Genomic DNA, 13,887 nt, shown 5'->3' on the forward strand with positions numbered 1-13,887 from the left:
ACACACACACACACACACACACACACACACACACACACACACACACACACACACACACACACACACACACACACTCTCACACACACACACACACACACACACACACACACACACACACACACACACACAGAACTGTACTCCGTCCCTGGTGGCTTGCTATGGAAAGACTGTGTGATGTGGCTATACCAAAACGGGAGCAGAGAGACCTGCCCTGCCAGATATGATTTCATGTCTTATGTAACCCCAAGATGGGGGCAGAGAAGCATTGGCCCAGTGTGTGTGTGTGTGTGTGTGTGTGTGTGTGAGCCAGACCCCCCCCCCCCCGCAGATATAGGTCTGACTTCTTCATAGTGCTGCTCTCAGGTGAAACTCGTATGTAACGCGGTGTCATTAGGAATGTGATATCAGGTGACAGGTGTGTGTGTGTCTTAATGGCACATTGTTTATATGTTTGGTTTGTGCGCGTGTGCTGTAGGTGGTGACGCTGTGGTACCGAGCCCCAGAGGTGCTGCTCCAGTCCAGTTACGCCACGCCGGTGGACCTGTGGAGCGTCGGCTGCATCTTCGCGGAGATGTTCAGGAGAAGGTGAGAGAGAGAGAGAGGGGAGGTTGACTCCAGAGACTCCTTTTGAAAGCTGGAGGGAAGAATTGCTTTAGGGAGGCTTAATTTCAGAGGAGAGAGGCCTTGCGAGGGACTCTGAGCAGAAACCACCCGCACACTGGCACCAAGCCCTCACTCACATCACATCAGGGCCGTTAGCTGCATTCGGTCGAGCCACATACAGCAACTCTCCTCCTACAGCGTCACCATTCACACATCATTCCATTCTATTCTGTACACTGTACTGCTTTCACACTAAAATCACACCAGACACTCACACCTCCACAACTGCCAACTGAATCGTTAAAAAAAACTCTTCAGCTTTTAACATGTGCGGTGTACCATAGTAACACAGTCGCCGACATACATCAGCACAATGAAGATACAAGTTGTCTCTGTACGCGCTGTACTGATCTTCCTCTCCTGGCCTGCCCTGCACCATGTGCAGCTCACTCTCATGCCTACATTAAGGCCATGTTCAGACTCGGAGGCCCAATCTGAGTTGTGAACTTTAGTGACCTATTAATGACTTTATCCAGATTGGTTTTATGAGTCTGGACGCTCCAAGTCTGATTTGTGTCACTTGTCCCAAACCACATATGGAGGTAGTTTCCAATCTGCTTTCGACTGATGTGACTTCAGTGCGGACGCGCAGATCCACCAAATCTTATTTGAACGTCACTCGTCATCAAATGCTTCTACGCAGGAAAACCACGTCACCAACGTACGTATTTACTGATGCCTACGTCGTTACCATAGCAACCCATGCAGATACGCTGTTTAGGTCTGGACACACAGATCCGACTTGAGAATCAGATTTGTGGCAGTGCGGACACACTCCCGAATCAGATTTGGGAAACCAATCAAGATAATGATATTCTTATTGCTTTTTGTTTATATTGATGGTTGTGTGCAGGATGATGATCACCAACTGGAGGTCCTAGTTTACACACCTTTTAATTGACCACAGTACTACATCACTGGTTAGTCTATGTGCTGTACTTCAATTTAACACATTCAGCGATGACCATCATCACAGGTCGATGCGATTATTATGCCCTGAAATCCATTTAGCCTAGATCGATTCATTCATTTCAGACCTTGTGACTTGCTCTCCATGAGGAGCCACAGTGTATTATTGAAAGTCAGCTGTTAGTGTTTCTATGAAGTGCACTTTTATTGTTTGCAGGAATGTCATTGCAAAGTATTTGAACATGGAAAGGTACAGTACTATAATGCTAGATCTGTGTAGAGAAAGTCTGGTGCAACTTCTTGGCCTGGTCTTTCTAACTCATTTTGTCCACATATTCTCTGTGTCACATGGTCCCAAGAATTGTACTTAATGTTAGAGTTAAAAGCACAGCGGTGGGACAATCTCTATGAAACTTATCATTCACACCCCCAGGGATTTTTGCAGGAAAGATCATTCCTTTGCTGCAAATTAAAATACTGAAATGCCATGATGTGCACAGTATTTTCACTTTCACTTGCTAAAGAATGTGTTATTATGGTGCTTCTCAAACTTGCCATCTTTGCCTTAGATGACACCTGTCAGATGCATTTGGGAGCAAAGAAGAATCGCGCTTTTCGGTTGCCTTATCAAACTATTACAGCGACGACACGCTGCCTGCTGTGGTTGCAGCAGGATCGGGCTCCATGTTGGTAATAGGTGTTTGTCAGTTTGTGGTCTAACGAACTTCGCATAGTGGAGTGCCGCGCTAATGACGGACCGTTTTTCTGAAAACGTTGAAGTGCACGCGCATAGGGACAACAAGCAGAATGAGATTATTCTAAGGGTCTCGAAAAACAAACCATCACAGTATCGCCGATCCAAGCCAACTTCTTATGTGGCGTTGTATGTGCACGTTGTGCAGCATTGTGTGTTGTCATCAACAGTGAATGGGGGTCTAGCTATAGCCTGCGGTGGCGTGCTCCAGACGAGATAAGCACAGTCTTTCTGAGGTATAGGGCTGGCTGCCAATAGGATCAGCCCTGCCAGTAATTTATGTTTCCTTCCCCAACCGTCCCCGCTTCCCAGCATGCATTGCACACAGCCACACTGTGTAACGGGTCCTTGCACCACAGGTGGAAATCAGTGGTAATGTATGGGCTAGTTATGGTAGAGGAGAGGGGGGAGTGTGTTTTGACATCATATTCATGTTGTATTATTAATGTATTTCGTCGTGAGCTCGACAATATAACCTTGTTTATCCGTGGATCTTCCTGAGGACTATCTATAGAGTACCGCAGGGATGACGTATTTTTGGAGGCTTTATCCAGAAATCGCCGCCATTTGGTTCGTCAGTGGAGAAGTCTATGGGGTTTTAGAATGGGGATTTTAAATGCATAAAATAAGGTCTGTGGTTAACAAAAGTTTATGGGAATGCGAATTTGGGTTCAGCATGATACTCTTCATAAACAAACGTGAATAACTTTTATGCCTTTTGAAGCGTTTTATAAAAACCGTGTTTTTTTTTACGTTTTTTTTTTTTTTTTTACGCATCCAAAAGTCATAAAGGTTATTCACGTTTGTGAAGATTATCATGCTGAACCCAAAGTTGCGTTCCCATAAACTTTTGCTAACCACACAGACCTTTATTTTATGCATTTAAGCGAAACCCCCATGTTAAATCCCATAGACTTTTCCTCTCACGCACCCGGAAGTATACTTCCGGACTCATTCCTGCGGCTCTCTATTATTGACTCTGGTTCAGAGAGGTGAAATGTTCAAAACACTGTAATGTACCGTATCATAATTTAGCAAGCAAACAGTCGAAAAGTATTTAAAATTTGAGTCAGCAAGGAAATTCAAACAATCAATAGATCATTCATTTTAAGACTTTTTTGCCCATTATACCCGTTCAGCAGGCTGGATGGTTTGGTCTGATATTCTATACACATCATCCCTCTGTACTGGCTCTGTGGATGCTGTGTGTGTCCGGTGCATACAGTATATGCTTGTATACAAATTGTGACCATGACAATTCCTCATTGTGCTGGAGAGGACGTGTTCATGTTTTCCCATACGTTAGGATGGCGTGAAACAGGAGAGGGTGAAGGACAACGGTTGTCTTTAGATTGTGGGTTTCCTGCTTTGACAACAAGACTGAGGACTTATATAAAGAAAACACTTGAACATCATTTGACCACACGGTATATCTCACATTTTGTAACCTCTCTCATGGGTCAAACAGCATTTGATAACAAGGAAGTTGTGATCCTATTTTTTCCCCTTCAATATACACAGGCTATAGGCCACAGTTCATCCAATCGAGTGTGTCAAGGATTAGTTTTGCGTGTTACCTTGACTATATTTAGCTTATCTCTCTTCCCAGTTCTTCAGTGAGGAGCTTCTCTCACACAATCTTTCTGCATGTTTCAATGGGAAGAGATGTGATCGTTGCCAGGATCAAGTTTGCCAGTGGTGCTCAACACGAAGTGCAAAACACCCACTTCCTAACCTGACAAAATCCTCTGGTTCCAGATTTTGGTCCAAAGGCTTGTGAATGGAGCACAGAAAGATAATGTGATCCATATTATTATGAACTGTAAAAATAAATTTTTATTCAGATTGGCCCGTTGTGAGTAGAGCCCTCGCGTAGGTGAAATCTTTAGAGTTGATGTATTCACAGTCAGGGTTGCACTAGTCGCGCTGGCCAGCCTCCTCTCCCTTCCGTCCGAGGAGTCTGGCGCCGCAGGTCTCCATAGCGGGATTGCGATGGGCGGCGCTTAGCGGCAGTGCCCTGGGAAAATAGTTTCAAACAATCCAACTTGCCGTTTTCAGCGTGTAGCAACGAGCTAGCGTGTATGTTTCTGCCGTTAGCTTGCTAGCTAGTTAGCGTTGTTGTTTTCACTGAGGCGGCAGGGCACTATTTACAGCGACACACAGGGAGGAGGCAGCGGAAGCCACTCTGATTGACATGGTCGGAGCCAATGACGAGTTTGTAATAAGCCGGCAGCGGACATCCGGCTGCCACTGAAACAGTCGCTCCAATGGGAGAGCAGAGTAGAGCAGGGGAGGGTTTATCCCAGTTATGGAGACCTGCGGTGCCAGACTCCTCGGACGGAAGGGAGAGGAGGCTGGCCAGCGAGACTAGGGTTGCACATACTACCTCCACTCAACCCTTCGGTTCATTGGGTCGAATTGCATTTGAATGCAATTTCAGAGCCGTACTTCTGGTGAGGTCCTCATACAGACCTCATACAGACCACATACAACACCACTGCTGAGACATCTTGAAAAGCACAATGTTACTTTCTTCCAGTTTTCATAGGGCAAAATGCACCAAAATAAATTGTGGCAATTTTACATGCAGGTTACTATAAGCAGGTTACAGCCACCAAGGAGCAACATTAGGCAAATCTAAGATTCACACATTATTATCGGCAGCGAAGGTCGTATCCCTGTTCCATATACTGTCGTATTCCTGTAAGGTGCTTACAGTTCACTCTGGAGTGCTAGCTTGTCTGCTAGCATCCTGGTGTGAGTGCTCTGTCTGTGTGTGTGTTGTCTAGGTTGGGGTACCTCTTCTCTCACCCTGACACAATAAGCTGTAAAAAGCCTCTGTGTGTGTGTGTGTGTGTGTGTGTGTGTGTGTGTGTGTGTGTGTGTGTGTGTGTGTGTGTGTGTGTTTTCACAACCTGGCGCCTGTCCAACTTCGCCTGGAGGCGGAAGGCAAGGCAGGGCCCTTTGATGGCCATGAACAGAACCTCTCTCTCTCTGTCACTCTCTCTCTCTGTGTCTCTCCCTCTGTCTCTCTCTCTCTCGCCCTTTCTCTCTCTGTCTCTCCTCTGCAGGTGATTAAGATGGCTTTTTAAAAGGCCACCTGTTAAAGATTAAAGGGCACCTGGGAGAAGGAGAGAGAGAGAGAGAGAGAGAGAGAGAGAGAGAGAGAGAGAGAGAGAGAGAGAGAGAGAGAGAGAGAGAGAGAGAGAGAGAGAGAGAGAGAGAGAGAGAGAGAGAGGTTGAAGGAGAAGTAGAGCACGAGAGAACGGGGGAGAGAAAGCTGTTTAATGCTTTGAACCAGACTGCAAAAGAAGAAGAAGAAGGTTTGAATCGCTCATTGGCCGCCCCGGTATCGCCGAACAAGACATCCCCACTCGTGGTTGAACTTCCTGGTAGCAAATGGGTTTTGGGCACATTGACACGGGCTTGGAGATCTCTCCTCTGCACACTATTAGTCATGGTGTCAGAGGCCCCTCCGTGCAGCGACGGCGGCCCCTACGTATTCATCCGACGACGTCACCTCGCTCTGCGGGTCAGAAGATTCCAACCGCGGCCCCACAGCCATTCATCTCCCGACTCGTGAACACATCAAAAGGACGTGGCCTCAGAACACCTTCCTCTCCGCTCACCGCCTTCATCATCATCACCAAACATGCACCATTGTGGAGAAAATCCTCCTTTGACTCTTTTCATTGACTCGTCTTAAACTGTAGCGAGTATGGCCCGGGCGCTTGTCGTCAGAGGAATTTGAACAAATATCATGCAAGTCTGCATCTGCATGAGCCCGGGACGCAGGCGAGATGAGTCACGGCGTGAGTGAATGAGGGAGCGAGCGCTTGTTGACATTCCTGCAAAGGAAAAGGTCGAACGTGTTGTGTTAATGCTGCAGGAGAGGCCCCGCATGCCTGTTGACTTTCTCACAGTGCCCAGCTCCGATTGATAAAGCCTCAAAAGACACAACTTCACACGCACGTGTGCACGTACTTCACACACACTCGCACATACGTGCAAACTTAGCGCACACAAATATGTATCGCGGCCACTTGGCACACACACATAACACACACACGCATAACACACACGCACATAACACACACACGCATAACACACACGCACATAACACACACACGCATAACACACACGCACGCACGCACACCCACGCACGCACGCACACACGCATTCCAGAGGTCGTCTCGGTGGAATGTGGGACAGAGCGGTGTTGGCACTAAAGATGCGTGACTCAGCTGCCTGTCCCGACCCAGTCTCAGTCCTGCCTTCACTGCCACCTCTGTGTGTGTGTGTGTGTGTGTGTGTGTGCGTGTGCGTGCACGACATGTACACACTGCACGTAGACGCGCACATATGTGCAGTGCGGTGGGAAATGTGCACGTGCACGTTTGCAGGCTGGTGTGTGTGTGTGTGTGGGCGCGCGCGTGCCTACTGTATGTGCGTTCACGCTCGGCTGTCGACTGTGTGGGCATGCCAGTGGCCAGCAGCCCTATGTGAAATCCAGTGATCGTCTCCAACAAAGCGACAAACCACTCCAGGTTTAAAAATGGACCTCTCGGAATGATCAGCCCTACTTGTTTTGGCACGATGACTTTGCTGTAGGTGAATTTTTCTCCTCCCTCGCCACTTTGCGAGACTCAGAACTGGTTTGGTCTGATCTTAAAGGGCTTTAAAAACGTCAGCTCAGCATTTCACCTCCGAAAGACTTGCAACGTACGTGGTCCTCTTTCACAATCGAATGTATTAAGAGAAGAAGGGAAACATGTCCATTGGTTAAGGGATGCCAGTTACGCCGAACTGAAACAAAGTATCTATCTCGATTCTGACTAGACAGAGGAACTTTTACAGGAACTTCAGCACTGTAGCATGTGACAAAGTATTTGCAGCCACTGTACAAATGTGCAAAATACCCCTGTGTGACTAATCTCCCAGTGTCTGGATCTGTAGGAAAGTGTGGGTGTGCAGCTATGCAAAGCTTCCAGCAAGTGGGAAAATGCACGGAGCACATGGTGGCTAGCCAGTCTCTCTGTTGACTTCACTTAAGTGGGGTGGCACTTGAACTTTGAGTCTATCAGGCGTGGTGGATACAGAATGCATACGCTCAAGCACACATAGCCCGACATGTCCTGCGTTACATTGACATCTGCTGGCGATCGATCAGCTTCATCGAGCAAAACAGAACAGAAAAAGAACGCGTACAACTTCTCTGCCTGCGCCTCGTGCAGTGCCATATTGTAATTCTGTTATACATGTGTCACGTAATCTTTTATAGACCAGGAGGGGTGCCACTGTTAGTGCTTGAAGAACATCTCTTTGACAACACATCCTTAGTTCCTGTCAGAGGAACTTCGACAGGAAGGTTTTAGTTCCCATACCTCTTTCTCTCTGTTAGAATAATCCAACTGTTCTTTCACACGCCTCTCCCGCCCACTTTCCTACACACAACACACACATACAGAGAGAGAGAGAGAGAGAGAGAGAGAGAGAGAGAGAAAGAGAGAGAGAGAGAGAGAGAGAGAGAGAGCGAAAGCAGACACATGAGGGATAAATAGGCTTTTCTCTGGCCAGCACGGCGGCCGGCAGGCTTGCTGATGACGGCTGGTGGAATTTGTGCGGGTGCCAGGGGAAGCATGGCCGCCCACGGCCCCGCGTCCAAAGACGGCCCAAAGCCACAGGAACCACCAGTAGCCCTGCTGCTACTGCTGCTCTCCTCCCTCCCTCCCTCCCTCCCTCCCTCCCTCCCTCCCTCCCTCCCTCCCTCCCTCCCTCCCTCCCTCCCTCCCTCCCTCCCTCCCTCCCTCCCTCACTCGCCTCCAGTGGTCCTACAGTACCACCCCTGCTGCAGAGTCCTGACTACAGTGCCTAGTTTCACAAAACTAAACGTTGATAAATCAATTTAGGGAAAATTAAAGTGCTTAAAAAGTCTTAATTGCCATTTGAGAGGTATTGTGTAGCTATTGTGCTGATGGTGTTAAATGGGCATATGATATCGTCCCATGTCGATCACAGACCCCTGAATTGAATCGATATTGTATCGCGGCAGGCTTTGTGATATCAGCAAATATCATATTGTTGTCCAACGAATCTATATATTACTGCATCATGATTAAACTTGTGATTTACACCTCTATCGCTGATGTGATGAAAGTGGCGTTGAGGTCTTGAAAAAGTCTTGAAAAAGTTTCTTAAAAGGTATTGAATTTAACTTCAGGATTCCTGCAGTTAGGTCTAGTCGTCCGTACTGTCCTGTGGGATGGTGCATGTGACTTATTCTACAGTACAGCATCAATGCTTTACACTTAGTGCTATTGTGTTTTATAGTTACACCCTAAAACAACATTGTTTGTGTGTTTAGTGTGGCACAATCCATCATGAACTTGTGCAGGTTAAAGAAGCCACAGTAGAACTGAACTACTGTATGTCTATTCTGTCCCCAGACCTCTGTTTCGCGGAAACTCAGATGTTGATCAGCTGGGAAAGATATTTGAGTGAGTATCATCTTATACCGTGTTTCCTGTCACAGCCTCTCAGCTCCGATAGACTGCATTTCATTCTAGACCTCCCAGCTTACACTATATTCCTCTGCTAAGGATTAATATCACTCACACCATTTTGCATCCCTGGAATGCTTACCGAGAGACAAACTCTGCTGTAAATGATTTCAGGTCGGAGCTGCGACCTCGAGTGCAAGAACGGATTGCTTCTAGTTATAATTTGAACAAGTGTGGCAGTTAGAATGATGATCGGGAAATGTCAATAACATATGATGAGAACCGTTTCTGATGGCCGTCATTATCTTGCAGTGTTGTTGGAGTACCTTCAGCAGAAGATTGGCCCCAGGAGGTGGCCCTACCACAGAGTGCCTTCACCCCCCGGCCCCCCAAGCCATTAGAAGACCTGGTTCCAGACATAGATGAACAAGCAAAGTCCCTCCTATTGGTGGGTATTTTGAGCCTTTGTCCAAGTCCATCACAGTAGATTCAGAACCTCTTTACAGAGTTTTTCTTTTTCTTCTTCTTCTCCAAAGCATAGCGAGGTCTCACCATACACCCTCTTGCATCCTGCTTTGAACTTGATGTCATTGTTTTGGTTTTGGGGTTTCTTCAGTTAATCTTACAACCATCGATCCGTCCTCCTATCTCAGGGGTAGGCAGCCTGTGACTCTGGAGCCGCATGCAGCTCTTTAGCCCCTCTCCAGTGGCTCCCTGTGACTTTTACAAAAACGATATCATGAAAATGAATGATGGATGTTTTTTTAACTTATCGTCGTAGGCTTAAACTGATTCTCCAAATGTAAAAATGTATACACTGAAAAACTAAAAAAGGTTTAACATTTTAGTCAACTAAAATGTGTGTAATGCTAGTTTAGTGGAAGCTCGAAGAGATCGTACTATAAGGAATGGAAAGCCGTTCACGGACAGTGAATACATGAAACAATAGTCAAAAGTATCAGAGCATTTCAATCACGAGAGAGTCGTAGGAAGGATTAATAGACTTTATTGAACAAATAACCAGTTTAAGTGTGGCGTATGACTCCATGATATGATGATGCTCCTCTTGAGATGAGAGAGGGGGGACTTCAGTGACATAAAGGAGCATTAGTATGCTCAGACTTCAAAAACAAAAGTTCTGAAAATTAAAGATATGCCCCTCTCTCTCCACCAAGCCCTGACATGCTCATTTAGACCTATTAGTGATGTTTAGACTTACCTTCATTATTTAGAAGGCTCAAATATGTTTTGCAGCTCCAGACATATTTTTTCGTTACTTTTTGGTCAAAAATGGCTCTTGATAGTAAAGATTGCCGATCCCTGTCCTATCTCCTTCCATTCATGAATCCATTCTCCTCTCTCCCTACAGCAATTCCTAGCCTTCAACCCCTCCAGAAGGATATCAGCCTTTGCTGCGCTGAGCCACCCTTACTTCCACAGCGTGGACAGCGACAGTCGAAGTGTGTACGCAGCCCAGCCCATCCCCAGCAACAAGCCCACTATGGAGGAGAGGGCTGCCTAAGAGACCCCCTCAGCCTTCATCGCCACATGCAAAGGTCTAGGAAAGGACTAAGACAGAGAAGGGTGAAAGATAAAAGTGATTGAGATGCCCTTGCCCCCCCCCCTCCAAAAAAAATGCACAAAAGCTATCTTCCTTGAGCTGAACTGATGGATTGTAATTGCTGCTTTTAGGTTGTTAAATGTTGACGATTGATTGACTACGTAAACAATGCAAAGAGATGGAGATCTCAGATGAACTGCTAGTGGTGCGTGGCTGGACTCTAAAGGCCATGGAGCAGAGGCCTCTTTGTGAGCAGTGTTTAGTCCAACAGGAGCCTCCTTCATGGGGCAGGACCAGCCAGGAGCACTGTGTGGACTGCGTGGATCTCACCTGCAGTTATGCTTACTGTGGGTGCGTGCACAAATACATAGGTGCAAGCACGAACACGGATGTGTACAAAACATTTAGTGCATGCACTAAGCTCATCTACACACACACACACACACACACACACACACACACACACACACACACACACACACACACACACACACTCTTTGCTTAAGGCATCACAAGCCAGCCACACACTGCCATGTCATGACTCCAGCGCCACCCATATTATATTACTGCCACCCTGAGGATTTCTCGAGTAACTGCAGACCAGTAGCGGGATTCTAATGGTTCTGCAGCCCTGAAGACTTTGAACAGAGTCGAGCTCTACAAGAAAAGACTGCTTCATAATGGGCTGGCAACAGTGTTGAGACAATGATGAAAGATAACAGGGCCCATAGAATAGTTTTTATCACTCACTCGGTGCTTATCACTTGCCTTTCAGCGGCCATCATGTGCGTTTATTATTATGATAATATACAATTATTATTTACTATTCTGATGATACAGTAATGCACAGGCTTGAGAGGTGGAGGAACAAGTCTCACCAGCACTATTTCAACATGAGTACATTCGGCACAAAACTGTTGCCAATATTCTGTATTTAATTTTAAATTTTATTGACAGGTCTTATTATGCTTGTTTTCGTCGAGGTGTTACTTGATTTTAAAGATGCTGGGGCAAAAAATATTTTTACACCAATTACACCAAGTCTTTGGATGATTCTAGAATCTGTGTAAGGAACGTTTGACAGTGTAAGGAATGTACAAATGATAGGCATTGGTACTAAACAGTATATAGTGCTGAGAGAAGCTGTAATGATAGATAGCTTGGAGTTTGGTTCGTACATCATCAGCTCATAGACATGTAACGGATAGAAGTAGAGTAGTGATGGTCAGTGGAATGTTGTATGGGAAGAGGTATTGACTTTGAGCATCGAATTTGCTTTATTTGGATTGAGAATGGCTCAAAAATTTACTGTGGTTTTGATAATGAAATGCACAATTTTGTGTAGTTTCTTTTTTTTTTTACACTGACGTCCCTTGTATAGCCTATTCAAGTTTAATTTTGTCAGCAAGAAAAAAGCAAGCTAAGGGGAGTTGTATTTTTGTATGTAGTATTTCTTGCAGAACAGTAACATACTTAACACTGGTTTACTTTTTCTTAACAGGTAGTGCTGCTAGCACACACAAACACTCACACTCTCTCTCACTTTCTCAGGTTCTTGGTATGGATGTCCGAGACATTCGGACACAGTTTGCACATCCACGGGTTAATAACTGACCACATCACAACTCCTTCAGGTTTCCTTTCAAGCTGTTCCACGGTCATGTCATTGATCATAGTCTACTGTCATAGCCTATTTATCAAATAAATGTTACTGAGAAGAAGTCATTACTGTCTGAAGATAACTGCCTGTATAATCCGTCTTTGGCATATAAGCAAAGTGTTGCCATTGCTAGTAGGTGGCAAATACATCATATATCCACATAGGATTATCAGCTCCACTAAAGCACTGTGTGAATTTACTCTGTTTGAAGGCGACGCCTATCTGTTGTCAATGGTGCATACAATGCAATGGAATCTCAAAGTACCATAGATGGGATTTAGAGTTTGTCTTGGGGAAGAGGTTCATAATCCTACTCATGAGCAGACTATTTTAGTCTCAATAGACTTGAAACAATCACTGTACACCAAGTTATGCTCTTCTTTTCATTACTTAACCAATCTGTATTTTCATACATTTCAATTAATCTCAGTACAAGAAATTAAAGTCCACTGTAGAGCTTTTAGACGTTTCACCTTTTTGAAACCAGCTAAGCTTGATCCACCATATATCATTCAAATTAAACGTATGCTCCTGTGTCACATTTGTTTTTAGCCTATGAAATGTAGTCTAGGAACGATAGTGAAAACTAGACTGTACCTACCTTCTACAGTATATTTTGCATACTTTACACAAAGGATGAAAGTAAAGGCGACACGAGAAGAAGAATCCATTCGTTGATCTGCTGATGCAGGTTTTGTATTAGATGTCCACAATTTGTCTTGTGATTCAGTCATTTTATACACAGTCGTGGCATTATGCTTACATATGAATGCAGGCATTGGTGGCTTGTTTAAGTTGTTTTTGTGTTGCACCAGTTGAATAAAAAGCAGCTTTGTATGTGAGTCTTGTTTTTGATTCATTTAAGTCAGATTGACAAATTAATTCATTTTGCTTGCAAGTGTTGGTATTTATTTGTGGAACAACTTGAGTGAACATTGGTTGCAGCACACTGATTGCTGTTTTAAGTTGTAACTTAAAAAATAATAGTAAGAAAATAGCAAAAGAGAATCATATAAACATGCACAATTGACAATTTCAACACTAGAACATTAAGTAGGCTAGAATGTATTTAGGCTAAACATAAACATTTATATCACAGAATTAGGAAATTTGTATGCAATATAACACAGGGTGGGAAACAGACCGAGAAGTGATGGGCAAGGCATGTGCATTATTGTCTGCTGTCATGATCAGTTTCACAATGAGAACATAGGCTATTTATGGGAGGAGGACTCAGAGGCTAGCAGCCTTCAAATGTGTATTGATTAGGGGTGACTATATATTGACGATTCGTTCGAAGGAGCCTAGTCGCAAAATTGGGTTATGAAACAAGGATCATTCTAATGTGCTGTTTGATTTGACATATAATTGATTGGTTTCTCCCAATAGATCGCGATATACTATAGCCTATTTTAGTATAGTATATAAGTATCAGCCTATTAATATCATAAAACAAGTCCAAAGTAAACAAACAAATACAAAAAGCTCATGCAGAAGGATTTTCTGGTTGCCAGTCTTATTATAGTCGAATATTCATATTCAACAGACAAATCCTATTTGAATGACAGAATTCGGAGTCGAAGACAGACCTAGTAGGCTTTCGATTCATATGAATGTGTAGATCAGAAACTTAAATGTCATACTCCACAGTCCACAGCATAGCAATGAGAATAGGCCATTTGAATTACTAGGGATCTCGCGCGCTCGATTCCTAGGCTCGCCCGCTCTCGGCCGCTTCGCAAACTTGCCCGTCCTGCAGCTCGCTGAGCTGCCCCTGCAGCTCGCCGAGCTGGCCCTGCAACTCGCATTCACCACCGCAACTCGGCTGCTGTGTGGCCAA

At 45.0% G+C, this 13,887-nt stretch overlaps 1 protein-coding gene across 1 annotated transcript in view; it reads left to right on the forward strand.

The window, feature by feature from the left end:
- Window positions 1-12,877, forward strand: part of cdk6 (cyclin dependent kinase 6) — a 50,759-nt gene extending 37,882 nt beyond the window's left edge. Inside the window, exons 5-8 of the mRNA XM_083646127.1 lie at window positions 476-585; window positions 8,773-8,823; window positions 9,139-9,274; window positions 10,196-12,877. Of these exons, the coding sequence (XP_083502253.1) occupies window positions 476-585; window positions 8,773-8,823; window positions 9,139-9,274; window positions 10,196-10,348 (450 nt within the window). The 3' untranslated portion in view covers window positions 10,349-12,877. The remainder of the gene's footprint in view (window positions 1-475; window positions 586-8,772; window positions 8,824-9,138; window positions 9,275-10,195) is intronic.
- The last annotated feature ends 1,010 nt before the right edge of the window (window positions 12,878-13,887 follow it).

The sequence above is a fragment of the Poromitra crassiceps genome, assembly GCF_964638095.1.
Source record: "Poromitra crassiceps genome assembly, chromosome: 11".
Lineage (NCBI taxonomy): Eukaryota > Metazoa > Chordata > Actinopteri > Beryciformes > Melamphaidae > Poromitra > Poromitra crassiceps.